This window comes from Hippoglossus stenolepis, chromosome 15, assembly GCF_022539355.2.
Source record: "Hippoglossus stenolepis isolate QCI-W04-F060 chromosome 15, HSTE1.2, whole genome shotgun sequence".
Classification (NCBI taxonomy): domain Eukaryota; kingdom Metazoa; phylum Chordata; class Actinopteri; order Pleuronectiformes; family Pleuronectidae; genus Hippoglossus; species Hippoglossus stenolepis.
The window spans coordinates 22,012,542-22,039,752 of record NC_061497.1 but is presented as its reverse complement, the minus strand read 5'-3'; the positions used below and the strand labels follow the sequence as shown (position 1 = coordinate 22,039,752).

Here is a 27,211-nt window from a genome sequence, read left to right as displayed (position 1 = left end):
ATGTGAATGCAGGAAATGTGGAGAGGCTCATAAAATATGTATGAAAGACGCCTTTTCACCACAGTCCACTGATGTCATCCACAGTGAGGTCGGTGTGTGCTGATCACTTCATTAGTCTGTGTGTGCGTGTGCGTGTGTGCGTGTGCGTGCGGCTTTAGGTTTCAAACCCACGTACAGTAGCGTCTCGGATGACGCACGTAAATGTGAAGATGAGCTTTGATGTTATCTGCAGCCTCACAGAGAAACGTCCTGTGGTGTATTTCCACATGAGGATCAGGTTGTTGACATGGGGGGGGGGGGTTGTCCAGGCTGTGGAAACACAAAGGCAGTTTTGTGACAAAGCGACGCTTCAGGTGTCGTCAGGGTTTATTTTGTCCTGAACTTGCAGCGAACAACTGGGTTTGAAACATGATTTAACTTTTTTTTTTAAAGATTTCTACACCATTAAAAATACAATCTTTGGGTTTTGGATTCTCGGTCAGAGAGTACAACACTGATGAGCTGCAGCCCCAGCACTAATGCAGTTAGGTCACCACTGTAGAAGCAACTTAAAAACACATTGAGAACATCAATAGAATTAAAGGGTTTAATTAAATGTGCAGTTCGGATGTTTTTCCCAGACTCGTCCCTCCAGGGTGAAATGAATCAGGGGTTTAGGTCTAACGTGTTTAACGTCTCGACAGCCGGAGCGCGACCGACAGGAAGTTCACATCCCACCTGAACGTCCGACCACACACAGCTCACGGCCGCTTGTTGGCGATCAGCTGGTTTATGATGGTGACGTGGCGACGGTGGTGTCATCAAACATATGTTCCCCTCCATCACAGAACAACATTTTACTTTGACATGACATGTTCAAAGTGTTTAAAAGTAAATATGTCTTGAAAAGTGAAGCAATGGATGGAACACTGGCACAAATGTGGACAAATCCAGGATGTTTATTTTCACTTAACGTTGCTAAGTAGGACTATTTTAGGTCAAAATGTTAAATCTACTGTCTTTGTGTAGTAATTTTCCAGTCGCAGCTTTCACACTTTTTCTATCACGCAGCATTTATACAGTGTCAGGGGGTCAGGTCGGGGGTTATTGTTATTTTGTGTTCTGTATCTTGCTCAAGGACACTTTAGAATGCAGACTGCAGGTGCCGGGGATCAAACCGCCGACCCCTCTGGTGAGTGGCCGACCCTCTCTACCTCTCCCTGAACCACAGACGCACACAAATTGCACATCACAAGTTGGGGGAAATAAAAAAACAACCCTTTCATCTGCGGCTGCAGCAACAAACAGCCTCTGTTTTCAAGACCTGCAATTGTGTTTCGCACTGAGCAGCAGGAATCCAGGCGAAGCAAGTAGGAACACGGCTGAGATTTAAACTCCTAAGATCCTTAAACTTAAAAGGGACACGCTGAGCCTCTCCAAAGCCGTCTCCTGTACACTGTAATTATAACGTCTAGATCTTTTCCGTAGCAGCAGACATCACTAGACTCGCTTCGCCGAGCGAGATCCTCTCCGCCGATGCAAATATTTGCGTAGCCTGAAAACACAAATGCGTTTCTCTGGTTTTTTGTGTCCCCTGCTTCCGTCGCTGCATAAAAACAAAAGTGCACACGTCTAAACGGAGCCGTACTCCACGAGCCGCTGTAGTTACGTTTCCACGCAGCTCATCAAAACAACTAAATGCTCGTCCTGCGTCCCTGCTCCTCTTTTCTCCTCCAGTGAATCGTCAGATCAGGATGGATTCTGAACTTCTGGGCCACACGGCGCTGCACATCCAAGCCCGGCTGCTTGGATGTGCAGCGTGCTGCCTGTTTTTTTATTCCAGTCAGAAATGGCTGATTTACTGGGCCTGCTGATAATGTCCCTGCTGGCTGAGTCCTCTCGCATGGCCTGGCCTGGCTGTGTTTACGGTGAGAGGAGCGTTCTCTCGTCAGACTCGCGTAATGAGCATTAGCTCTTGTGCGTCGCTCGGCCAAGTGAACATCTGTGGCTGCTCCAGTCGTCAGGGCTGACAGTGCTGTGCAGCTCCCACGGATTGACACTGACACCTCTCTTGTCTCGGGGCCATAATGACGATCACATTGCATGAGCCCTCTCTCCTCTCTTTTTCTGCTGAGGCCCGGCCGCCGCCGAGCTGCGTGTGCATGTTGTTCTATCTCTCGAGTCCATGAGGCGCTGGAATTAGACGCACACACAGTAAAAGGTGGAATTGTGCAGAGGCGAAAAACAAAAAAAAGCCTTTTTAAAGGAGAAGGCATCAGGTTTGTCTCTGTTTCATCCTCACGTTACAGCAGCGTCCCTGCTCGGCCTTTTCTCTCTTTCTGTCAACGCGTCAGAATGTCACAGCCGACGAGGGAATTAGCCTCATTTCTGCTTCTTCTACTGATCATCGTCGGCGTCTATTCAGAACTCTGCAGGTTTCTATTGAGCCACGGTGAATATTTTACCTTTTCTTTGTTTACCAAAGAAGCTGGGAAGTAAAAAATAAATAAAAATTTGTGCACCAGTACACGCCCGGATCCAGCAGAGAGCAGGCGGGGGCGCCGACCCCCTAGAATTCTGACAAGCCCCCTGCAGCCACACACAAACACACACACACACACACACACACACACACACACACACACACACACACACACACACACACACACACACACACACACACTCTAGATGTTTTCTTCTATGTTTCACTGGCAGACCAGGAAAGTAGTTCCCTCCTCTGTCAATCATCCCACATTTTCTGCTCAGGCAGCTCAACATTCACACGCTGGCTACTTCCTGTTTTTCTCCATCATTGCAAACAGTGATGTGAAACCCCAAACTCAAACTCGAAGTAAAACCACCTGATGAAATCATAGTATTACTGCGTAGTATTACTGCTGAATATCTTTGGTACGTGCTGTGCTATGTGAGAAGATGACTTATTACTGCTCACAGCTCAGACCTGGTTTCAAGTCCGGTCCTCCTGTATTAAATTGTGTCGTCATCGCTGCCGGGATCACTTCAACAATAAATCGACAACATCCAGGCTTCATCCACATTAGTAGGATTAAAAAATGAATTTCCGCTGCTATGGAAACGTCCCGACGTCCACACGTGAGAGACGCTTAAACTGAGACGTTTGGAAACACTCGTTAGTTTGAAAACTCTGGGATTGAGTTTTAGTCTGGAGGAGCATGAATAGGTCTTTTGGTCACAACCTCCCTTCGCTGATTCGTCAGGCTCAGATCAAATGACCCCCCCCCCCGGAAGAAAAGACCCAGTAGAACACAACATGGAGAATCAATTGCACGTGTTACTGACCCTGTTGTCTTTGCTAACAGCTGTGGTGATGAGAAGACGATCAGACTTTTATATCACGTTTGGGATTAAAAAACTCGAACATCAGAAACTTGTGTCAGTAAGAAAATGTTGATAATTTAAATTTACTGGCTCAACTCAAGTTTATAATAAATAATTCAGTTTTTGAGCATTAATTCAATTGTATAACATCATATAATAGTCATAAGTCATTAATAGTATATTCGCACTGGTACTTAACATGAACTGTAGTAATAATAGTATGTAATAATAATAAATATATTAATACTTTTAAATTATTCAGTGCTTTTAACAAAGCTCAAAGACACGTTGCATAAGTCCGAACAGAAGGAGACAACCAGACATGTATAAGAACACAGTTTTCTATGTGAACGTGTCTCTTCAGCACACTTGGCTTCATGTTTAAAGTCGTTCAGACGCAGAAGAACAGTCAGTGAACTTCAGCGACCGGCCGAGTGGAGGCGGTTCTCTCCCGTGGACGTCCACGTGGTTTACAGTCCTCCGTTTACATCACGCTCATGTTTTTATGGCAGTTGAGAAATGATTTAGTGTTTGTTTTGCACGTCGGGTCAATTGAACGCTCCGGCGAAGTTCTGAAAACCAGCACTGAACTTTTTTTTTATGCTTCCAAACAAACCCCCCCCCAATAAACACAACGCGGCAGAACGGCGCTGAGGCTGAAACACGGTGCAGGGCGGCGTGAGCGTAAATAAATAAACTACATGTCACTGGACACATAAAAGCACCGCATCCACGACTGGCCGAGGACAAATAAAAAATCTGCACTTATTTTGAATTATACATATCTTCATGAAATGGAATTTGTTGTGTCTGCAGGATGCACAAGTGGCGAAGTTGTCTGTAAAGTGCCGCCTCAGAGGAACTAATGGAGCTTCTGCCTGCACACGAGTGGGGTGGGGGTGGGGGAGGCTTTGCTGGCCAGATTTAGCTGTTGGGAAGAGGCCTGTTTGTGCTGAAATGCAAAAGTGAGTGCAGCTAATGCCTCCGAGACGCCGAGCACTGACATTTTGCTTGTTTATTTACTTTTCTGCCTTCGTCTGTACGAACGTGAAGCCCCGGCTCCGTCCACCGGGGGCCTCGCTCCCCCGATCGGGCCACTGCCACTGTTTTGGGCTGTCGCCTCTGCCCTCTGCAATCAAATGTTTGTTTACCACATCACACGGCACCGGTGAACGCCAAATACCAGAAGTCCAATCTGTCCGGGGGCTGGCAGACGCGGGGAGGAAGGTCCCGGTCGTCGGTGCCCAGATGAAAACATTCGGCGGAGCTCAGAAAATGAGGAAGATTGAGGGGGTGTGTAAAAAAAAATAAATCAAGTCTCATCAAAAGGATAATTCTGTTGTGGAGCTGGCGAAGCTCAAGATGGAGTCGCTGAATGGAGAGAAGCGGTCGTAATCATTTACTGATTGTCACCTCGAGTGGAGGGAGACGGTTGTGGGAGGATTTCTCTTGTAAGCACTGAAAAAATATCAAGAATTAGTCTTCTCCATATTCTTTCTCGCTATTTGTATGGTTCAGACCATTTCTCCCCTTCTTATGTTTATTTAAAAGATATATCTGGTTTATTACACTGTGGTCCTTATTTTTGATTATAATTATTAGTTGGCTGTAATATCTTTTGCAATCAAAATAAATACTGGGGTTTTGAAACGTGGTGATTTTGCTAAAGCGAAGTCTTCAAGGCAAAAGAAATTAAAAATAAACACAAACCAACCTGAAATGTGAAAACACAGATTTAACGACAGATGGTTTTGAATTTAGTTTAATTCAAAACCTTAATTACAAAACACATGTGGAGTGTTGTAGAAACAACTATGGCTCATATTAAAACTACATCTTTATAAGATATACAAACAATAAAATACAAAATACACAAAACCACAAATACACATTGTAAAATTAGACACATATTAGTATAACAGAAAAAATACAGGGAGGGAAGAATATATGAATCACAGCATATACAAGAGAATCCCCAGTTTACATGGGCTTTAATAGCAACACAAAAGTTAAGGTTGCTTTTAAATAATAAAACTTTTATTTTTACAATATAAAAGTTATTGTTTTAACATATTTTATTGTGTCAATACATTAAGCTTCTGTATCTGTAAAAGTCTTAAAGCACCTTGAGCTGCGTTTTATGCTTTAAAAAGTGGCAAATAAACAGAATTTATTATTATTATTATCAAGAGCTTCCCCTTCACAGTTTTAATGTGCATGAGCATAAGTAATATAAAATAATCCTGTTGAGTCAGCATAAAAAGTCGGCATTGTTCATGACATTTTTTGAAACATTACAAATATTTCGAAGGGATGTTTTTAATATTTGTTTTAATAAAATGAAAACATCACAGACTGGTTTTAAAAAACTTAACTCTTAATATTCAGAAAATACTTTAAACTTTCTTAAAAAGTTAATTTTAAGTAGAAAAGCTGTAATAAGATGTTTTCAGTAGAAAAGTCAATCTGAATATGGAGCCATACTGGTTTACAACCTCTTGACCTTTTATTATCCTGAGAAAAACTCTGATTCAAATCCCATCGCACTGTTCTTTATATTTGAGGAATGACGATATTATCTACAGTGATTTCTTTTTGCTGATGTGTCCGGCGATGGAGGAGATAAGTGAGAATTAAACCTGGTTCGAGAGGAGCTGCAGCGATTCATCACAGTTTGGACCCGAGCTGGAGAAGGTGAGAGAGGAAAATCTGCTGAAAAACATCCAGCGGGAGGTTGATCCATCGGAGAGGAGAGAAGCCTCCTCAGGAAACCTTTGAATGTGATGAAGAAACACAGAGATAATACTCGTGTTCAGGCACCGAGCGTCACAAGATACTTCATTTTCTGCTTCTCTGCTCCCCGAGGTCCCGTGAAGATATTCACTGGAGGCAAAGCACAAGCCGAAGCACCGGCTGTTAAATGCAGACTTAAAGGAGCAGGAGATTTTATACATATATATGAATATATATATTAAACTGTATCTGCTGGGTCTGATGGTTTGTTGATCCAAGGCAGTGACTCAGAGACGACTTGGGCTAAATTCTATGTTTCCTCAAAAGGACCAAAAACTACAAGAACTTGACTTCACAAATTTATATTGTGTAGTCAAGGCTTAATTGCCTATAGGAAGATAACCACATGTTACAGTGCTCCGTTGGTACAATGCACACAGATCACAGTATTCACTCCCGTATGCATCCTGCTGCTGAAAGTCAAGTATGATCTATATAACGATCGAGCCTCGAATGTGCATCCACGGCTGAAAGTAGTCCCTGAGTAACCTTCTCTAAATGTATGCAGCTGCAAACATGTTTTTAACTATAAACCATGAATAAATGCTGACCTGTTTTTTAAAGATTTTACTGTAGCAACAACTGTAGAACTGTGGCAGCTTTACCCTTTACAACAAAGACAACGAGCAGAATTGAGGTGTTTTAAATGGTGGACGGAGCTGGAAGAGCTCCATTAAGAAAGGTTACAGCTTTGTGGGTAGAAAAAAAAAAGCAATTGAAAGATCAAGTCTCTTTAAAAAGCATCAGGTTGCATTGTTGAGAAGACGGAGACTGAGAGGAGAAGAGGATTTATCTTGTATGATGTTGTAAAAAATATAGAAAATCAGTTGGCAACATGACGAAATGATTCATAGACGACTTCTGGTCAATTCTATACATTTATCATTGTTATAAAACGAGAAAATTATCCACATTGCCACAGTGCTCCTTCATTTCAATGCACACAAATCACAGTATTCAATCCCACATATGCATCCTGCAGCTGAATGTGAAGCTCTGTATTCAGCCACGGCTGAAAATAGTCCCCAACAAATGGTCCCCTCCATAACCTTTTCAAAGAAACCACGGTGCCCAGCTGCAGCCACATTTCTACATAAAAGAAAACTATAAAAATTGTGACCTTTTTTTGAAAGATGTTATACTTTAGCAGGAACCAGTGTGACACCTGTAGAATAATTGCGGCTTTGCCCTTTAAAACCCAGTTTCATTGACTTGTTGTGCACCGAGACGACGTGTCTCAAACGTTTGGTTTGAGCCTGGCTCCGTAAAGAAAGTTCCGGCTCTAACGGTAAAAGAAAGAATTAGTCTTAAGAATCACAGAGACGTTGTGTAATTGCGGTGTTTAGCAGGATAATGTCTTACCTCAGCATTAGGGGTTTGATCTCTGCTGTAATTATCGGCTTACTCATCTCTTCTGGAAGAGTTTAACTTTATACTGTTGTTTGTTCGTCACACAGCAGCTGGAACAAAGCGCTGCTGGTTGTCCTTTGAGTATTTGGGGGGGGGGACTTCTTCTTTGTGAGGAAACTCTCGATAACCAGGGACGTGCCGTTGTTAACCACGTCTCGTTTTCCAGGAGCCACATTTATCACAGCGCTGCTTTTCCTCATTTTCACCTACGAGGAATAAATCAGATCAGCGCGCGCCACCAACCAGCAGCTGCAGTTTCAAATTTTGTAATTTGCTCTGCCATATTTCCCCAGCTCCTCTCTCTCTCTCCTCTTCTTAATTTTCGGAGCCTCCCCATTAAAAAGTCCGTCCCTGGCAGACTCAGCCCGGCTCCGGTTCTCCAGCTGTGCAGGAAGAAAAAAAAACCCCTCAAAGCTGTTTACTAGTGGAGATAAATACCAGAGATATCAAAGTGCTCCAGATGATTGATAAGATCGCTGCTTCTGATCCGAGGGTGGAGCCCTGTTTGTCGCTCACAAGAGTCGCCGTCTATTGCGGGGAAATCATTACGGTGCCAGGGAAATTTGTAAGTGGTTATTGGCGTTTTATTTTATTTATTTTTTCAGGAAGAAGGAGTTAGATTAAAGGCCCTGAAGCAGAGCGTGTCGCAAAATGTTCTCACCGAGGAAACTCGAGATCGAAAAACATAACTTTGGAAACACTTGACAGGTTAGTGAGCAATGGGGGAACAGGAAATCCAACATATATCAGACCGGCTCATTTCAGCTCGGCCTGGATGGACGGTCACACAGAGTCCTTTGAATTATGTGGGCCCCCCCGCCCCCCCCTCGGATCTACACGCTGATTGGTTGGATCGAGGAGAGAATATTGAGGATGAATGGACATAGACACGGAGACTGGACTTGATTTGTTGACGAGGTCACATTCAAAGTTTGGCAGCAACAACACGATTGGCTGATTGAGATCAGATTCTGATTGGATAAACACCCAATAGTCAATATACTTACATCTACAGGATTATGTGAGCAATTTACACTTATTGCTGCTTTAGTTTTCTCTCTATCATTTATATCATGCGCCAAAAAATACAGAATAGTTTTGCACGACAATAAAAGTCTTTCAAAGTTTTGATTAGAAGTTTGAACGTAAATAAAGTTTTCCCTGTTTGAACTGATACAACAAGCTTCTTATATTACACTGCTGCTCGACCAGTGACATCTTTAAACACGTCGACGTCATGTGTCAGGAGTCGCTACTCTGCTATTTCTCAACATGCACGAACCTTAACTCTTTAAATATTTGTATTCATCCAGCACAGTACGTAGAGTTTATTATACACTTAAATCAAATTGTAAAATGCATTCACGTCTTAAAATGCATTCTCACCGCGAGTTTCATTACACTGTGGGGGGAAAAGAAAAGTCCAGTTTTGTCACTGCTCTGCTTGAGGCGACGTTCTCTTCAAATATTTTCAATAAATAATCTTCCAGAGCTCCATTAAGGGAACAAATTAAAGACTTGGAGGCTATAATTTGATTTAGTCCTGCTTTTCATACGTTATTTATTAACGGCAGCCAGTTAGATTAAATTACAGCGTGTGGCGCCGCAGTTGACATGATTTCTGGCAGCAAGTGTCATAAATGGGTCATGAGGACATCGGCCTCCGAGCCCAGCGCAGAGCGACAACAGGCAGAGACAGAGAGAGACACAGCGGGACACAGCGGGCCGCAAAGGAAGAGACAGGGAAGCTGTAATTGGAACAAAGGTCAGACAAAACTGTGTCGAGAAGGATTTTAATGATCTGTTTGCTAAATTCAGTGTCACACGAGTTTTTACTTCCACAGAACCTCTGTTGAACATGTTAAGTTTGGGACAAATTGGTCGGTCGGTCCAGTGTCAGTTTCTCTTTAGGGAAACGTGATGTTTTTCTTACTGTTACTTTCATCTAGTCGGTAGTTAAAGAGTCGGTGGTAGAGGGAGCTCCTCTCCCCCAGAGAAAACTCCTGAACCACCCTATAACATATGCATATGTTGCGTACTTATATATTCTCTCTACTTATATGTTTACATAGGTAGAGGACAGGGGTTCAAGTATGTTTTTTAATAGCTCAGAGATATGCTTTGATATTACAGTCTCTGCCTTTGCAGCTTTTCACATCTGCAACTCCAGTCTCCTGTAAACCATAATTGCAAAACAGCTATTTTAATCAGGCCAGAAATTCACCGCCGTGGATTCAGTAATGTGGTTGTCATTGGAAGCTGTGGAGCAAAGCGAAGTGAACGTGCGGCATCTGGAATGTGTTGACCAGCGGCACCTCACAGTGTAATAGGTGTTGCCGTGGCAGAAGGCATCTGTGTGGACTGAGTAGGTAACAGCTCTGTCTCGGCTCAAGTGCCTCACGCCGCCTCTCCACTTGTTTCCCTGAGCAGCAGCAGCAGCAGCAGCAGCCGGGCTCGTGGAGACCCTGAGAATTTGGGCTGTGTGTTATCGCTCCTTTCTGCTCGTGCATTTGCGATGCCCTTTGATTAATCAGCGTTAACACTGTTCAATGAGGAGCCGGATTCACGCGGCGCTCCCACGGGTAAGTGCCTCATCGCGTCTCATTTGCGGCGCCAAAATGAACCCGCAGTCTGTGAAAAGGGGCCGTCTGATTAAAAACATGGCTTCTGCACAATACGCAGGCCCTTTCAAAAGATGATGATGAATATGTAGCGGCTTTTAAAAAGCTGCCGGTGAGTGAGGCTAATGAATATAAATACATAGGGTTACTTCCTCACTGCGAAATGCACTGGAAATGGTTCTGCCCGACAATGAGGTGTAATTATCGTCGGGGGTGATCATTGTTTTTACAGGCTCCAGTAATCAAGTAGCAACTAGGTCACCTCGTTCGTCTGAGGTTGTTTTTTTAACATTTCCTCTTTTTCCACTTACATCAAAGGGAGCACGCGTCATCGGGATGATTTCTTAAACGTTACATATTTCTGTTTCATCTCGCGTTGACGGAGCCGTAACAGATAATTATCGTGTTTTCTCTAACGTGCAGGATTTGATGAAAGAAGACAATAAAAAGCTGCAACCTTCTTTAGTGTTGGTTTCAGACAAAGAGGGTAAAGAGGGTTTGTAGCAGACGTGAGCAAAAGGAAAAAGCTGTCTCGTATGTTTTAGGTCTGTATCGCAGCTGATATCACACGGTCATGAGAACAAACTCCCTCAGTACAACCGACCTCACCTCCTCTCAGAGTCAGGGGGTGTACATGAGCACGTCAGGTCCCATGAGGACAGTGAAAACCAGCTTCGTTCACTGATGAAGACCATGTGATGCAGATCAAAGCCATTTCAAAGTCAGCAAGTGGACTTTAAAGACAGAGAAGTTGATCTAGTTCATGAGCATTATTTTGTCATATCTCCTGAAATCCTCTTTAAATCCCGATCGCAATGAATAAATGAAAAGTTCTGACAACAGCAACAAAATATAACTAATTTATGGAAGAAGAAAGTAAAAACTCATCCATCTCTTCATTATGAAATAATGTGATGATAAACCTACTTGTCTACCGGTCTTATTTTTGCCTTCCTTCCTTTCGTCGGTGGTAGAGAAGGTAGAGCGGATCGTCCTCTAACCAGAATGTCGGTGGTTCAATCCCCGGCTCCAGTTCAATCTGCATGATAAACCCTGAATTACCCCCGAAGGAGTGATGAGAAGCAAATTAATATAAAAGTGCAATATGTGCATAAAGTGAACTTTAATTAGAACTTTATTAATTAGTAATATGAACCAAGAGTTGTATAGAATATTGAACACATCTTTTTGAGTTAAACCATACACTGCATATAAAGATGGATGAAATGACAGCTTCCCAAAAGTGAAGCCAAATCCTCTTGATCGCCCCCTGGTGGCTGGTTGCAGTACAGGTCATAAACCTCACCTCCTTCCATTTAAAATGATTTCAGATGATTAGTCAGTGGTGTGCGACAATACACCCTGCATTTGTTAATATGGAATAATTATAAGACTGCAGAGTTTTTCTTTAATCACCTGTTAAATATCAAGAGCAGAAAAGCAAGAATAACGGTGAACACATTAAAATCCAGATCCGGTCTGATCCTCCTCCGACTGACGAGGCGAGACGGCGGCTGCAGCTGGAAGTCGGCTGCTTTCACGACTCACGGATGAGCGCTCCGTGCACCGGGCGCATGTTAGTGCAGCAAATGGAAACGACTCAGTGGGACTTCAGACTTTTTTTTTATCTGTCACAGGAATAAATGGAACAATCTTGGGAGATGTTTCAAGAGCCGGAAAACTTTTCAGCCCTGAATGTAGATGCGGCGGTGGAGAGGAAATGTGATTTAGGTAATACTTCCAATGAGTCTGTCCAGGGGAGGCGGCCTGTGGAAACGCTCTGATGGGATATTATTACCATTTAAAGTTTCATGCAGAATTTTAAAACGTTTTTTTTCTCCCGAGTCCGTGAGGATGAATCTGAGGCAACACAAACTGATTATCACATCCCGGTCCGGTTATTAGTGAGTTGTCTTGATGGCACCGAGCAGACAAACAAGAAGCCAGATATGTAAATAATTCATCTCCGTCTAGTATTTCATGAAAATGAGACGGTGGGATCAATAATCTGCGTCTCCATGGACGAGTCGTTTGTCTCCATCAAGCAGAAGTGGGGCCAAGTCTCTGTGGTCAAATAACCAGACGCAGGATAACTGGGAATGCAGTGACTTTGTTTTCTTTTTGCCGTTTGGTTTTTAGTATTCTGCCGGTGGACAACGTGATATCGCGTCCAGATAAAGTCACAGAGGACGGCTGCCGTTTCCGATTGTTCACCGCTGATTGGATCCCTCTTTGGGAAACACATGAAAAGGAAATCAGATCATGTCAACTCACAAAAGATCTTGATTCCACGTTGCTTTTTTAGCGTTTTATGAAACAGAAATATTAATTTCTCGACAGAAAAATCCTTCCTGCAACTTTCAGTCACTTTCAACATGGTTTTCATTATTGATTGGACTATTGATTGATCTATATGGAGGCTGCAGCTACAGTAAATAGATTATAAATGTAAAAAAGATATAGATCTGGTCCGACCATCCTGTACTTTATGAATATTGGAATCAATACCAGAGTTTAATGTCCCAATACCACGATAACCATAATTTCTCCTTACTATTTATTTACCTTTTTTATTCTTTAATCTATCCCTTATTTCTTGTTGTGTGTCTTAACATTGGCAGCAAATGAAATAAATAGGTTTAATATATGAATTCAAGCATGGGGACGAATAACATCCACTAAAATAGACAGTATACATGAACCAATAAAGATTATTCTATGTTTTCATAGGTTTCCACATCCAGAACATTGTTGGGAGAGTGGGCGCATTCATTTTTAATGCATGGGAGATGTAATATTTGCAGATACTGCAGAAGATTAATGCACCGACATGAGTTTGTTTGCACACATGAAGGCAGGTACATGCATATTCTCCACGGACATTATAAATGTATGGATGCATCTGTTTCGCAAAGTGTGTGCATCCGTGCATACATGTCTGCTTATAGTGTGAATCTGGGTTGTGTGTAAAACTGTATGTGACGGTACATTATGTTCATGCTCGGTAATTCTCCTCCCTTTGGAACTAACGAACTTTAATAACCAGTTAATTTGTTGATTCATGATTATGTCTGTGAAATGTTCAAAATCATCTGTGATTAATGTCTCTGGACTTTTTTGTCCAAGTACAAAGAACATTCAAGTTGTCGATGTTGAATAAGCAACAAATCATCAAATGTTTGAAGAGGATGAGAATTATTTGTGGATTATTGAAGCACACAATGACGCAAGCTTATAAAACAAATGGAACAACATGGTCCTGCCACTGCAACGATATTTTGTACATTTAATGTAAAGAAAAAATACAGAAAAATCCACTTGTCATAGAATAGAATGCATCTTAATGTGTTTTACATGAAATTGATGGTTTAAAAAGCAAAACATATTAAGACAATTTGATGTTAAAACAATAAAATCTATAAAAAAACAGTGAAAGCAATAGAAGAGACAGGGTTCAAATTAATTAATAGCAACATTATAAAAACAACATATTTTCATATTGATATTACGAGTTTATGAATTTTGTGAAATTAGTATTTTGAAGTTAATCTGTATCGAACTGTGAATCATATCAATATTCAAAGCCATAATTTTAGCAAAGAATTATTTCAGGTTTCACATTCTGAACACAGACAATATAAAGAGACAGTAGTTTGTGTGAGTTTCCAGATTCAAACCTCCTCCTTCCTGAAGTGTCCTTGAGCAGAACGTGTGACTCCCTCCAGCTGCAGGGCTTCTGCTCTGTGACGCACCTGCAGCACGTTCTGCCCGAGGAGGTGAAGGTTGAGGACGAGGCCTCTCACCTCCAAACCAATAAAGCATCGTCATATTGTGTCTTTAGGAAATTCAACATTAAAAGTAATTAGAAAAAGTTCCCTCTGTAAGAATGTGAAGGCTTTCAGGTGTTTAATTATAGCGTATAAACGTCCAGCGTGACCCGCAGCGGTCCTGCTCCTCTGCCCTCGTGTATCATCCCTCTGTCATCTCCATTCGTCTCTGTTATTGATTCATCTGTGGAATTGCTTTTGCCATGACGCAATGCAAGGAGGAGGTCCGCCGCACACGGAGGGCGTTCACCTCCGACCTCGCCCATAAATCACAGCCTCCAATAAAACTCACTCGTCCCGTTCTCTTCTCTCTTCTCTTTTCTTTCCCGCTGCAGGGTCAAAGCAAAGAAGGGGGTGAACCTGCTCCAGACCAAGTCCAAGAACGCCCAGTGGAAGGTGGACTGGGAGGTGCAGTCCGGCGCCAAGCACTCCATCACCACCATCGACGTGAACAAGAACAAAGGAGTCAAACAGGGGTAAGTGAACAGACCCTGAAAACGCTGTCCCAGCCCCTCGATTCCTCTGCTGCACAACGACCACGAGGTTCCTCGTCCCGGACACTGGAGCGAAGGTTTCCCAGTTTGAACCAGTCACAGTTCTCTCTCTCTCTCTCTGATTAAAGGCAGCTTTTAAAAATCATGCACGACCACTCTTCGTAAATGCCCCAGGAGCCACGGAAGATAAAATACAGCTCCGGCCCGCGGCGGTGACTGAAGCACCCTCTGCTTTATAGCGCAAAGTTTAATGAATTGAATGTTATCTCCTTAGTCTCACTACATCTGCTGTTAATTCAGTGTACGTGGGGAGATGAGGTGGACGACTGTGACCGCGGACATTAGCATAACTTTGAGATAAGATCGTGTCTGAGAGCAGTAATTATGCAGAGTTCCTCTGAAGTGGAGACAACAGCCAGTCCCCCGTCCTGCAGAGTCTGACGGGACAGTAATGAGCCCAGTGGATGCAGCTCCATGGTTGCTGAGTGATTTTCAAACTGAATATTGTTGTAATGGTTCAGAGCTTATTAATGCGTTTGTTGTTTATCTCCACCGAGGAGGTTATGTCATCATTTGGCTTGTTAGTTTGCAGGATTACGCAAAAAACAGCTGGACGGGTTTTTAACAGAACTTTGGTGGAAGGATGAAGTTTGGGTCCGGGGGACTTATTCAGTTAGTGTGGATTCATATTGGAGGTGGATGCAGGATATTTCAAAATTGTTTGTTACTTTCTCAGGGAATAATTCATGGGTCTTAATGAAAAAAGTCAGGTGTATTTAAGGGGTGTGATATTTATGAGTGTGTGCAAATCGTGGATCTAGTGAATATAAATGTGGTTTCATAAGGAGACCTGGAAACGACCCAACAAAGGCCTCTGCTCCTTTTCTCTCTAAAAAACTACTATTATTACTATTATCTCTGCTTCAGTTATTTATCATCTGCCATATTCTAATTCGTCCCACCTCAGTTTCATAAGGAACCAAAACGTTTTTACTCGTAACAGCATAAGAGATCTTTAACTTAGTCCATAATGTTTTTACCGTACATGCAGATAGTCATAGTTTCCACTGCAGTTGTGGTTCTTTAGTCTGTGAACCTGTAACTGTCGCATGTGAGAGTGACCTCCGTGCACGTGCACCCATAGTACACACATAGTTACAGAGATACACAGTTTTTCTAAATCTGCACATTGCACGTGAACGAGACGCCCCAAATGCAGAGGAAGAAGTTTGTTGTGCAGAAATATCCACATTAGTGTGGACGAGGCATCGGTCACATTGGGTTCACTGGTTTGTTACATGAGGCTCTGAGCTCGTCACAGGGGAGGAAATCACTGAAAATTAGCATGAAGTCTTGTTACGTGATGTTTTCAGTTCATTAAGAAACCAAAGCTGCAGGACATCAGGTCTAAATCTCGGCGTCCACACGAGGAGAAAGAGCGAGGACGGAGACAGAGAGTGTCCCTCACCTGGAAACTCAGTGGCTCCTTTGTTTACTCCCTGGCGCCTTTCTCTTGCTATATTTAGTGACCCTTGTCATGTAATCTTCGCCACCCTGTCACAGTGTGGGAAACGTCCAGTAGGGGGGTCAAGCATGGGCAGAGAAACAGTGTGTCGCGCTGCATTTTGTCAGAAACCCAGTCAATTCTGTGACCACCTCGAGCCCAGCAGCCAAACAACGGGCCGGTGCAGTGAGAGTTAGAGTCACGGAAGGAATTTGTGTTTTTTTTGTGATGCTTCATTCCCATCAAACTGATTGAACACGAGCATGAAATCTTTCTGTATGAAACGCACCCAGGCCTCTCAGGACTCTGTGGTGAAAAGAGTGTGGGGGCTGTTTGCGAGTCTGTGTGAATCCTCAGTTTGTTTTGCTGCAGTTTTTCAAAAGGACTTTAATACTTTAACATCTCCCCCATTAATTGAGGATTCCTGATGTTTTTTCCTCTTTTGTGTCCCTGGCAAAAAAAAACAACATCTCCAGCTATTTGTTGTTACGTAAACCGACTTTAGCAGAAAACTCATTTCCTAAAGTAATGTTATTTTCATATATATAGATCTATTTTTAAATGATTAGAGCATCAACTTATTATAAGTCAGTGTTTGTGGAAGAATGAGTCAGCGGAAGCAAAGCTGGGTCCAGATGCTGCTTCTCATCCAGAGATGCATCGTTGTGTGTCACACTGGGTTTTTTACAAATCCTACAAAGTGGCTTTAGTCTGGTTGTGTAGGAAATTAATCATATTTGTCATTTTCACAGCAATGACACGTATTTTGTTGTTGAAATATGAAGATTTAGTTGTTGTTTTCTAATTTTTAACACTGATTGAAGAAGATAATTTACTTAATTGAAAGTACGATTAAAATAATCCACTACAAGTAAGAATCCAGCAATTAAAACATTTCTTAAGTAAAAGTATGAATCACCAGCAAAGTGTACTTCCTGTATGAAAAGTAAAAGTACGACAAGTTTAAGGTTGAGCTCATTTGCTTTTATACACTTTTATAAACTACATACATCATATTCTATAAGATCATCGTATTCCAGTTAATCTATGAGGCTTTTTCAACTGGTTCATTCAGAACTTCCTCCTTCCTTCAGTTTATCAGAAACATTCATCACACTGACGTCTGACAAGTAACGTCAGCTGTCAGTCAAATGTCAGCACTGTAAAAACTGTGGAGTAGAATTAGAAAAGTTACACGATGGCCCAAAACTTATATTAAGTAGAAGTACCTTGAATGTGTACTTAAGTATAGTACTTGAGTAAATGTACATGACTGAATTTTCATGTATTTTGCAGCACAAATGAGTTAACGTGATTAAAAATGTGATAGTTTCCTGCGAATGCTTCAAGTTTCTACTTTCGTCAGACAAATATGTACTTCAGAACTTCTATGAGCTGAATAAAATATATTCTTGCCAATTAAGTTGCATGAATACGACGCGATTCAAATACTTTCTCGTGCATCTTTAATTCGTCAGAAAGAAACGGACAAATATAGACGTGCACCCCAGGTTCTGTGTATTTTAATGGTTCACGGTGACTCCGGCGTGCGTTGGGAATAGTTTGTGTTTTCACGCTTTCAGCGCTCGCGTCCCCTGCAGCGTTTCTTTTTGATTATAGTCTTATTTGTTTTATGAAGGAAGAGCGTTCAATCCTCTTTTCCTTTGTGTTTGATGTCTGAGTGGGCTCACAAGCACACGACTTCCTTCCTCTAAGAAGCTACACGCCGCCGCCGCAGACACTTTACAGTAATGAGCCCAAAAAAATACAAGAAAAATCTCCAGACGATTCTCTCCATAATTACCCAGTTTAAATGGAGTAATAAGGCGAATTCTAATATGTTCTTAGTAATTGTTTTCATTCATATGTCTGTGTGTGTTCAAGCAGCAAACAATTACCCCCCCCGAACCCCCAAAAAACACAAATACACACTCCCTGCGTTGATGAGAACCACACACACACACACACACACACACACACAGACACACACACACTCGAACAACATCTGAGCATCAGTTCTGTCTGAACATCTGGTTTTGTTTACTCTGAACTACCTGAGTCGGAGGAAACGAGGTGACGGTGTTTTCCCATCAGGGCGTCATGTTGATCTCTTCATCAGTCTCCTCTCTTTATTATTCTTTCTTCCTCTTCATCAGTTCACTGTTTAGTCAGCGCTGGGAACATGTTTAGTTTTTTGTCTGTTCCCTGTAAACCTCCATCTGGAACCGTCCCCGTCCGACAAGCGGCTCCGTGGTAGCGCCGCGTGAACCGATGCATTATTGATTGCGGTCAACGGGTTTCAAATGAGAAATGTTCTCCGACGTGCTGTGGTGTTACAACTGTCGCGAGTCAGAAGCGACACAACGAGCGGATCCTTTAATAAGACGCTTGTGTTCTCGTTCGCTCTGAATAATTCAACGTTAAACAGGGGATGAAACGAGAAAAAGACCCAGAGCACATTTAAAGTGTCACGATATCGACTCCCAACCAGGACAAGTAAACAAGCTGACAAATACTCTATTACTCCACCCGTCTATTTTCTCTATCAGGGGGAAAAAAACGTTTTTTTTTAAGGACAATAAATGTTCCCCAGTGTCTGTTTACTTCAATTATTACAACACGCAAGTAAACATCTTATTGTATAAAATGTCTGCAACACGCTGGCGACCCGTGCGGGGTTAACGCCGCCTGGGATTGGCTCCAGTTCCCCTGTGACCCTGAAGGAATGGACGGATGTATACAACCGACATTTTATCTATGTCGTCCAGGTTTGTCGTTCCCAAACCTGGAAGCCGTGTCCAGTGTGTGAGGGGCAGCGGAAAAAAGTGACTCTGGGCAGTTTTTAACAATTTGAAATACTTAATTGGATCTGCATTGGTTCAACTCAAGGCCTGGTTAGCCTAGCTTAGCATAGAGACGTGAAGGAAGTGAGAAACAAGGTGAGAAAACACCTGACAACCTCGATGCAGCTGATTTACGAATGTGATGATCATTAGAATCTGAGAAGCTTTGAATGCAACGAGCTGATCTTCAACCCCTTCAACTCAGGGCGTTATGTTCCGGTCCAGTGAGGATTTCCTCTTTGCGTTCAAACCGGCTTCAGCGACATCAAATGAATCCTGGACGGGTTTGATTGACCCCCTCATTGGATCCTTCATTGCTCGGGGAATGGAAATGAAAGAGCACAGTTGTGTGACTGTGGCGTAAATGCTCTTCAAATACAGATGTGAGTTGGGACTCGGCTCGTGTTTAAAGGGCGACAGCTCCCGCACAGTTCTTCCTACATTGACGCAATCAAGTCAAATTAAAGCTGAGACTCGGTACTCGAATGGTCCAAATTCGTCCAAATCTTATATTTAGCTTTGACTGTTCCTCCCTCCTCCGTCTCTCTTCTTCTGCTGTTGTAGTTCTCCTCGGGGTTCTTTGATCCAATGATCTCTCCCTGTTAATCAGTTCAAACAGACCTCTGATCAAAGAATGAAATCCCCCCCCGAGTTCTGAAGAAGCCCCGAGCTACAGCTTTTATAATATATAGACTTTGTGCTCGACACATGCTACATCATTAACTTAATGGAGACAAGGCTCGACTTTCTTCAGCCATGTTGACTTCCGTCCTCTGATCCACTGTTACGAAATCAACCATTTCACTTTTCACTGCCCACGAGTTTTTAATAATGCTTTTATATGTAGAATTATTCATTTTTTTTTTACATTGGTTTAAATTAAAGCTTCAGGGAATAGTGGACGGAAGCCACAGGAGAGTTCACAGAAAAACATCCTTTAAGGGTCATTGTGGTTTCTTTACTTCTCTGAAACCTCAACAGTGACTTTAATGAGGTAACACATGCAAAATTAAACATGTTGCTGAAAAGTTCATGTTCTAATTCCATCGAGGTGTTTGAAGGAAGTGTAATAACGCAGCAGCTGGTGGAGCAGTGCAGAGGAAAACATGTATTTGCTTATTTCTTGTTGTTTCACTGTTACAGTCGAATCGTGAAGCTTTTATCTGGAGAGAGATGTTTGATTTTAATGGCTCATTTGAGCTTCATGTATGAGAACGATGCCGAGTGACCTTCACTGCCCACATGCAGCGTGTGTCCTGTATGTTCACACGGTTGCTAAGCAAGACATCTGTTAGAGTTATTGACGACTACAAACATTATGACAATGGAGGAGGTTGTGATGATGTTCCGACGCCATCGGACGTAAACAGCGATGATCCAACTTACTAACGCGCAAAGTCTCTCCTCAAATAGTTCGTTGTTGAAATTGTTTCCTTGTGTTTTATGTTTGTTTCCCTTGAACAATTGCCTACACTGCCCCCCCCCCCTCCTCCACGTTTTGCAATGGTACTGCTCAATTCTTGTCTGTTTCGTCCAGAACCGTTAAAGATGCAGAAATGCAGGTTCGTTCTTCATCAGACATTTTTGCCAAACAATCGATGTGACGTGCATCAGATACAAACACACTGACGTTTCCAAAAATGTTATCAAATCTTGCTACTGAGCTTCTCTCAAAATGTGACTCGAGGAAATGAAATGAAATAAAACTTCCCTTTTAGTTACAGACCTCGATCGACGTTGCACGAATACGGACGAAATGAGCACAGACTACGGGCAGATGGCTCCGGTTTTCATATCAAACACATTATCTCTTCCGTTTATCCTTTGGAATCCCAGCTGACAGTTGGTTTATGTCCTGAACAGGTCGGCACCAACGTATAGAGACAAGCAACCGTTCACACTCACATTCTCCCTTCGGTCTAATTAGTCATCAATCAGCCGAACACTAATCTGCATGTCTTTGGACTGTGGAGAAAAACGCAGACATGGGGCGAACATGCAAAGATAAACCGGGAGCGTTGCCCTGACGTTGAGCGTTAGTTTTCTGAAGTCGATCAAAACCTTAAACAGAGAATAAATATAGGAATCCGGGGGCATGTGCAGACAGTCGGTGATGTGATATAACCTTAAATCTGTTCCTTTGATTAAGATTTCAAACATTGTGTCAAAATGCCAAGTGTGTCTGTAAATCACTTGCGAGAAATGTGGAGGCGAAATGTCATTTTTCAGCTTTTTCTCTTTACCGCTTTCACTCCCCGATTTATAATTTACTCCTCATGGATTTAAAAAAGGCCCCTCTAACCCGAGTCGGTGCTTTGTGACCGCGGTTTTCCTGCAGCGTGACGGCGGGCGACGGCGTATTGAGCGGCCGCACGCGTTGACACTTCAGTGGGCCGTATTGATGACAGCTTTAGTGTGTCGCGGGCAGACGGGGGTGTTTGTTTTCAGTGAGTGATGTGGAGACAAATGGGCCGAGATCTCATCACGCTTGTTCCTTCAGAGGAACCTTCTGTGGGCGGAGGGTGGCGCGGGTAGTTTGATCCAGCTTTCATTAAAAGGCTCTCAGGCCCGAATGGGGGGGGGGGGACAGGTCTGTGCTTTTGTGAAGGACAGACGGCGAGCGCTTCACTTTCAACTAAAGGTGAGGCTCGGGCAGCGGTTTGATTCTCGTCACGCGTGGAGCGAGATTTAATTTGCCCCCTCGCCACCAGTGAGGCGGTTTCATGTTAAGCTTGTTGGATCTGAGGATTACAAGCATCAAAAAGAGGGATTCTTCATAACAGGGAGGCTAACAGCTATCGCCGCTGCATCGCTGCCGCGTTTTGTGAGAGCAGAATGTGGAGGATCCAACGCTCCCGACGTCCACGGCCGTCAGAACAATCAGGTTACCAAAGTTATCGACCGCTCGGAAAGAAAAATCTGCAGCCGTCGCAATTACGGTTATTTCTGAAAGTGAATAAAATTTGCAATCTCCTTTCACAAGCTCCAAAACTCCGAGGCCTCCGAGATGGAAGGAGAAAAAGATTAGGGGAGCAGTGATTGTTTATTGACGAGACCTGCCGACTGTTTTCATTCAGAGACAATCACGGATTCATTCGTGACTTCTGATAACTCCATCACAGTAAGCGGGGGCCGCCATTAGAGATCCGTCACTTCTCATCAGCTTTGGTTCTGTCGCTTAACAGGAGCACGGGAAAATCTAACAAAGTCTATTATCAGTTGTCTTCACTAATGTATCAGTGAATTATTGGATGAGATGTTGTATCTGTTGCATCAGGACATTTTTCAATGAACACTTTATTAAACATTGGTATTTGTTTTTACATATTCACAGATTTACCAGGGAATAATTAGATTAAATAAGGATTTCAATGTGTTTTCATAAGGGGAAACTTACTACTACCACTACTTAGTGCCATTCCAGCATCAGGCTTCTAAAACTCTTGGGTAGAGTCAAGGTGAGATTTTCATTAAAACGTGTTTCCTGACTCGTTCTATATTTAACCGAGATCATCACCATCTCTCTGTGTTAATTAAAGTAACCATAGAAACTTGTACTTTGAATTTGTACCTGTGGTAATTGTTTTTTCACATAAGAACAGTGGAAATAAACTGTAAACACATGATAGTTTGTTTTTAAAGATGAACTGAGGGTCACATGTTGAAGGTCACTCGTGCACTGACTCCTCTTCTGCCTCAGTTTTGGTCTCCACTGACTCCCGAGGGAAATATGTGGCTCATTAGCTCCTTAATGGGGCGATTAGCAGGGTGTGGGGCTTCTTTAATTAAGTCACAAACGGCCTGGACACAGAAACACCTCATATCATAATGGCTGGACAGTAAAACTCTATTAATAAAAACCACTCATATGGTGAATCATCTCTTTCGGGACCCGAGTATCACAGTCGCCGCCGCCGCTGCTTATTTTTCACGCCAAGCAATCAAATCTATACGTGAGTAAAAAAAGAACGGAGGTTGGTATTCCGCTGGCGAGTCACGACGTTGTAAACGTTATACTGTGACCTTTTAAGATCCCGCCGCCATATTAACTGCCTTGTATCTGTCAGGAAATCTGAGATCCAGCAATCAGCCTGACGGAGCGCGCAGCACGGCCGACCGAGTGGAATGTTAGAAACCGGACCTTTTCATCAGAGAACGTGTCCGGTAACTTCTGTGAGACGAGCTGAATGCAGAAACATTGACTGGAGCTTTTTACTCTGACATCTGATTTACTGATACCCTCCAGAATACATCGATCTTCCAACTGAGTTAAAAGTATATTCACCAGGTTACTTATCTCACACTAAAATAAGCCTGAAGAGATTTAGATCAAGTTGAACAAAGAGCAAATACTAAAAATATAACAATACACATGTGTCAAGTATCTCAGCTCCGAAGCCGTGATGAATCCTCCACTTCTCTTCTTCAGCTCCAGGGTAACTTGAGGAAAACTTTAAAAATAACTGCGGCGCTGCGTGTCGACAGCTCACTAAACGACACGTTTAATAATTAAAAACCATCCAGTGAACGATTTCATTACCAGAAATGAATTGCGTTGCCAGACTTTCTTGTTACGCTCTGCAGTGGTTGTCGTGAACATTTGGCTGTAAGTGATATTTTGGCCTTTGGTTGTGACTCCGTGTGTGTGTGTGTGTGTGTGTGTGTTGTTGTTTTTGTCGCGCCACAGGGACGTGCTGGGCAACGTGGAGGTGATGCAGCTGGATTTCGAGATGGAGAACTTCACCAGCCTGTCCGTGACGCGGAGGATCAACTGGAACATCGACTACAAGGGGCAGAACCCGCCCCCCGATTCAGACAAGGTGGTGACGGAGCTGACGGTGGTGCAGCGGGACATTCAGGCCATCATCCCTCTGGCCATGGTGAGTGGAAGAACAGCCAGATTGATACAAACATCATTATCATCGAGCTACTTTTAATCATCTAAACTGTCCGTTGTGTGGCTTCATCCACACAAATGATTCTGATTTCCTTTAAAGCTTGAAAATCTCTCGTGACAAAGATGCAGGAGTTCTGAAAATTGTCTTCTCTGTGAGATTATTTCATAAAAAAAACAGTATTTTTTTCTTATTATAAAATAGGACTGCACTGAAATATCTGTTTGTGGAGGTGGGGGGGGCTGGGAGAGCACCCTCACCTCCACAAACAGAGGATCAATCAGCGCAGGTGAGAGCTGTTAGCTGATTGGTCCTCAGGCTTAAAAGGCAGCGTCTGAACTGCCTCAGACGCTGGAGAGACGCCCGGACTGAGCTGCAAAGTCTGTTTTAAGTTTGTAGTTGCAATTTATGTTTATTGATTAATAAAGAAGGTTTAGAAGCAACACTTCCGTCTCTGGCCGTGTGTGGGAGAGCCCCGTGGCAAGGTCGAATGCCACACTGTTACTCGTCCTTCAAAATGGATCCGTCTGCGTCCTGATCTTGTTCTTGCACCTTGAAACATCTTAAAACCTGCACAGACGTGTGTTAAATTGAAAACCAGTTTGTTTCTTTGCTCAGACCTTATTATTTAGAATCAAAGACCTGGATGAGTTTCTACTGTTGCTGCGTAGTCGAGTGTTTCAGCCCCTGAAAAGGGAGAAGCTGCTGGCCTTGTTTATAGTGTGAAAAACTCCTGAGCTGCATTTTAGTGGAGACGGGCGAACAAAGAGATGTCGACCGCGTTCGCTTCTGATTGGATCTCGACCGTCTTGACTACCAGCGGCGAATGTAGAGCGCCGCTAACACTTCCTGTCAGTTCAACCTCGTCGCTAGTTCAAGAAAATAAAAATCCCTGCTCTTACATTTCTCCCTCGCTGTTTCTCGTTTGTTGTATTTTGTGCAACAAAGCAACAAACTGCAGAGGAGACAATCTACTTCCTGTTTACACCAGCACACACATGACCGTGATATGGAATTAAAATACTCATCTGGACCAAGATTGTTTTCGTTTTAAAACAAAATCATTTAAGCCATGGATTTAACCTAAATTCTAAAACTGTGGATTAAAATATAATTAAAATCATGAGCGTCCCAGACAAATAAATCGAATTGTCCGGTTTCTCTCTTTTCATTGATTCGCTGCTTGTTAAGAAAGTCAACCAATCCCAGAACTCTTAAGTGTCTGTTGCTCATTTAATCTGGGCTCGTCTGCTCGCCTCGTGAAAAGGTGGCAATTAGTCCGGGTAGTAAACAGATTATGGGAACAAAGGGAAATTAATCAAGCACGAGGAGCCGAGCACCGCGGGCTATACCTCGCCCTCTCTCGCCCTCGCCCTCCCTCTCTGGTGGTCTCTTGCTTCGCTCATTTGAAACTCAGAGACAGAAAAAGGTCCAACCGCACATTATATCAGTTCATTAAAATTTACCGTGTGTGGTAATAATCCAGAAGACTGGATGTCGGAGTGGAGGTGGAGCGGTCGCAGGAGGAGAGAGGGATTTGGTGAGGGCAGCTCTGTGGTCACCGCCGCAGCACCGGTGTGTGTTGTACGTCATAAAACACACACGTGTTGTGAAAGATAACCTCATCCATCTCTCGGTGAAAGGTTTGGCTGCTTTACACGAACAGCAAGGCCGGGTTACACGTTTCATTTTTGCATAACTACAAGTGTTCCACACCTAAAGCTTCATTAAATATACTCGAGCTGCGGTTATGACTGTGTGTACGGCACATCTGTGTGCGGCACATCTGTCGCGACATAAGGTTCACTTTATATCTCTGGTCCCCCTTGACATTTGGGATTAACGTGCAGTTGTACCCAGATGTGTTCGTCTGCGATGCAAAATGAGATTTCTGCCCGTGTAAAAATTTACATTCCGGAGCAAGATGGCAGAAACGTTTCTTTCTTTTTTTCAGTCACATCGCCGGGCCGCGTGGTTTTATTGCTCTTTAGCTGCAGTCGCTGAGCAGAGGAATCGTGTTAATGCAGAGAGAGGGGACAGAGAGAGGGGACAGAGAGAGGGGACCGGGGTTGTCTTTGGTCTTCTCAGGGCGTCATAGTCTTCTCCTTGCAAAAACTTTTTGTTTAAAAAAAAAGCTGAAATAGAACCTGTCTGTTACACATTGCAGACTAATCCCCGCTAAGCTTGAGGAATCCAGAAAGTTTTCACACCCTGGGAATTGCCTCTAATGCGACTGTCAGACATCACTGACGTTGTTCCACAATAAAAATAGATAAATTCACTTCAAGACGGAACCGGAGACCAGGTTCAGATCCGCTCGCTCTCACTCTGAAGGCTGTCAGGCGACACAGGGAGGGAGCTGCAGGCACGTGGGCAAAGAAACGCACGTCGCCAGACAACAGTTATTGATTTTCCACATGTGAGGGAGAGCTGCAGGTGGGCGCTGTGCGATCCACCACAGCTTTAATTCATCATCCTCTCTGTGTGTGTGTGTGTGTGTGTGTGGCGACTAATTGGATGGTGAATTATATCAGAGTGAAAACCCGACTTTCCAGTTCTCCCACTGGGGCGAAGTGCCGCAATTTAAAACAATGTTAACGCCCGTGAAACGTGATTGATTGAGCTGCAGACAGGTGGCGCTATCAACGCCAACAGAACACACCACCTTTATCACGATGGCAGCTCGTGGAGCGGCTTAATGGGACAGTTTGAAGTGAGGAGGATCTTTGTGGCACGATGAGAACATCGATACGTTTCTTCACTGACCCTCATGAAGCTGGAAGTTGTCCTGGTTTGAAGTTATGATTCATAGTTTGATTTAAATTGTAAGTTAAATGAAGGATTATGACGGAAGATTTAATAATTAAGGCCATGGATTCAGTGTTGTTGCTTCTCCGTTTCTTAATCATCAATATCAATATCTTCAAAATAAATGTGATAATTAAGAATGAATATTATCCCATTGCTTCTCTCACCCATGTCACATTGTGCTCTTGTTAACCCTCGAGGCCGTTTCAGTGTGGTATGAATAAGCTGTTGATAAGTATTGATTTGGTCGAGTGGCTGTGAAAGTGGAGCTTTCCAGTGAGGATCTGTTCTCACAGCAGGTGACACTTCAGCTGCTCTTCACAGGAACTAAAATACTGAGGTTTGAAAGTGATGCTTTCATCCTCAGCTCCAGAACGACTGCAGTGACACGCGGCCACTGGGTCTTCAACAAAACCAACCAGTGGGTCACAAGGGCGGTTTTGGGGGGGGGGGATAAAGCATTTAAAACAGAAACGAATGAGGTCAAAACAAAACGTCTCAGAAGCCGCACATCCCTCGACTTCTTTTTGCTGTAGAATCCCCGTCGTTTCAGTGGCAGATGCAAATCACACAGCACTTCTCAGCTGGTGCCATCAACCCACTGACAGCTTGGTGGAAAAGATCAGCACTTTGAGAAAGTGCTGATACAGAGCGGCTGGTTCTGTCTCCACAATACA

At 43.1% G+C, this 27,211-nt stretch overlaps 1 protein-coding gene across 2 annotated transcripts in view; it reads left to right on the top strand.

The window, feature by feature from the left end:
* tmem132e (transmembrane protein 132E) overlaps nt 1-27,211 on the top strand; it is a 334,649-nt gene that overhangs the window by 260,555 nt on the left and 46,883 nt on the right. For both annotated transcript variants that reach the window (XM_035179084.2, XM_035179083.2), the window contains exons 3-4: nt 14,326-14,466; nt 23,519-23,711. In XM_035179084.2, coding sequence (XP_035034975.2) covers nt 14,326-14,466; nt 23,519-23,711 — 334 coding nt within the window. The remainder of the gene's footprint in view (nt 1-14,325; nt 14,467-23,518; nt 23,712-27,211) is intronic.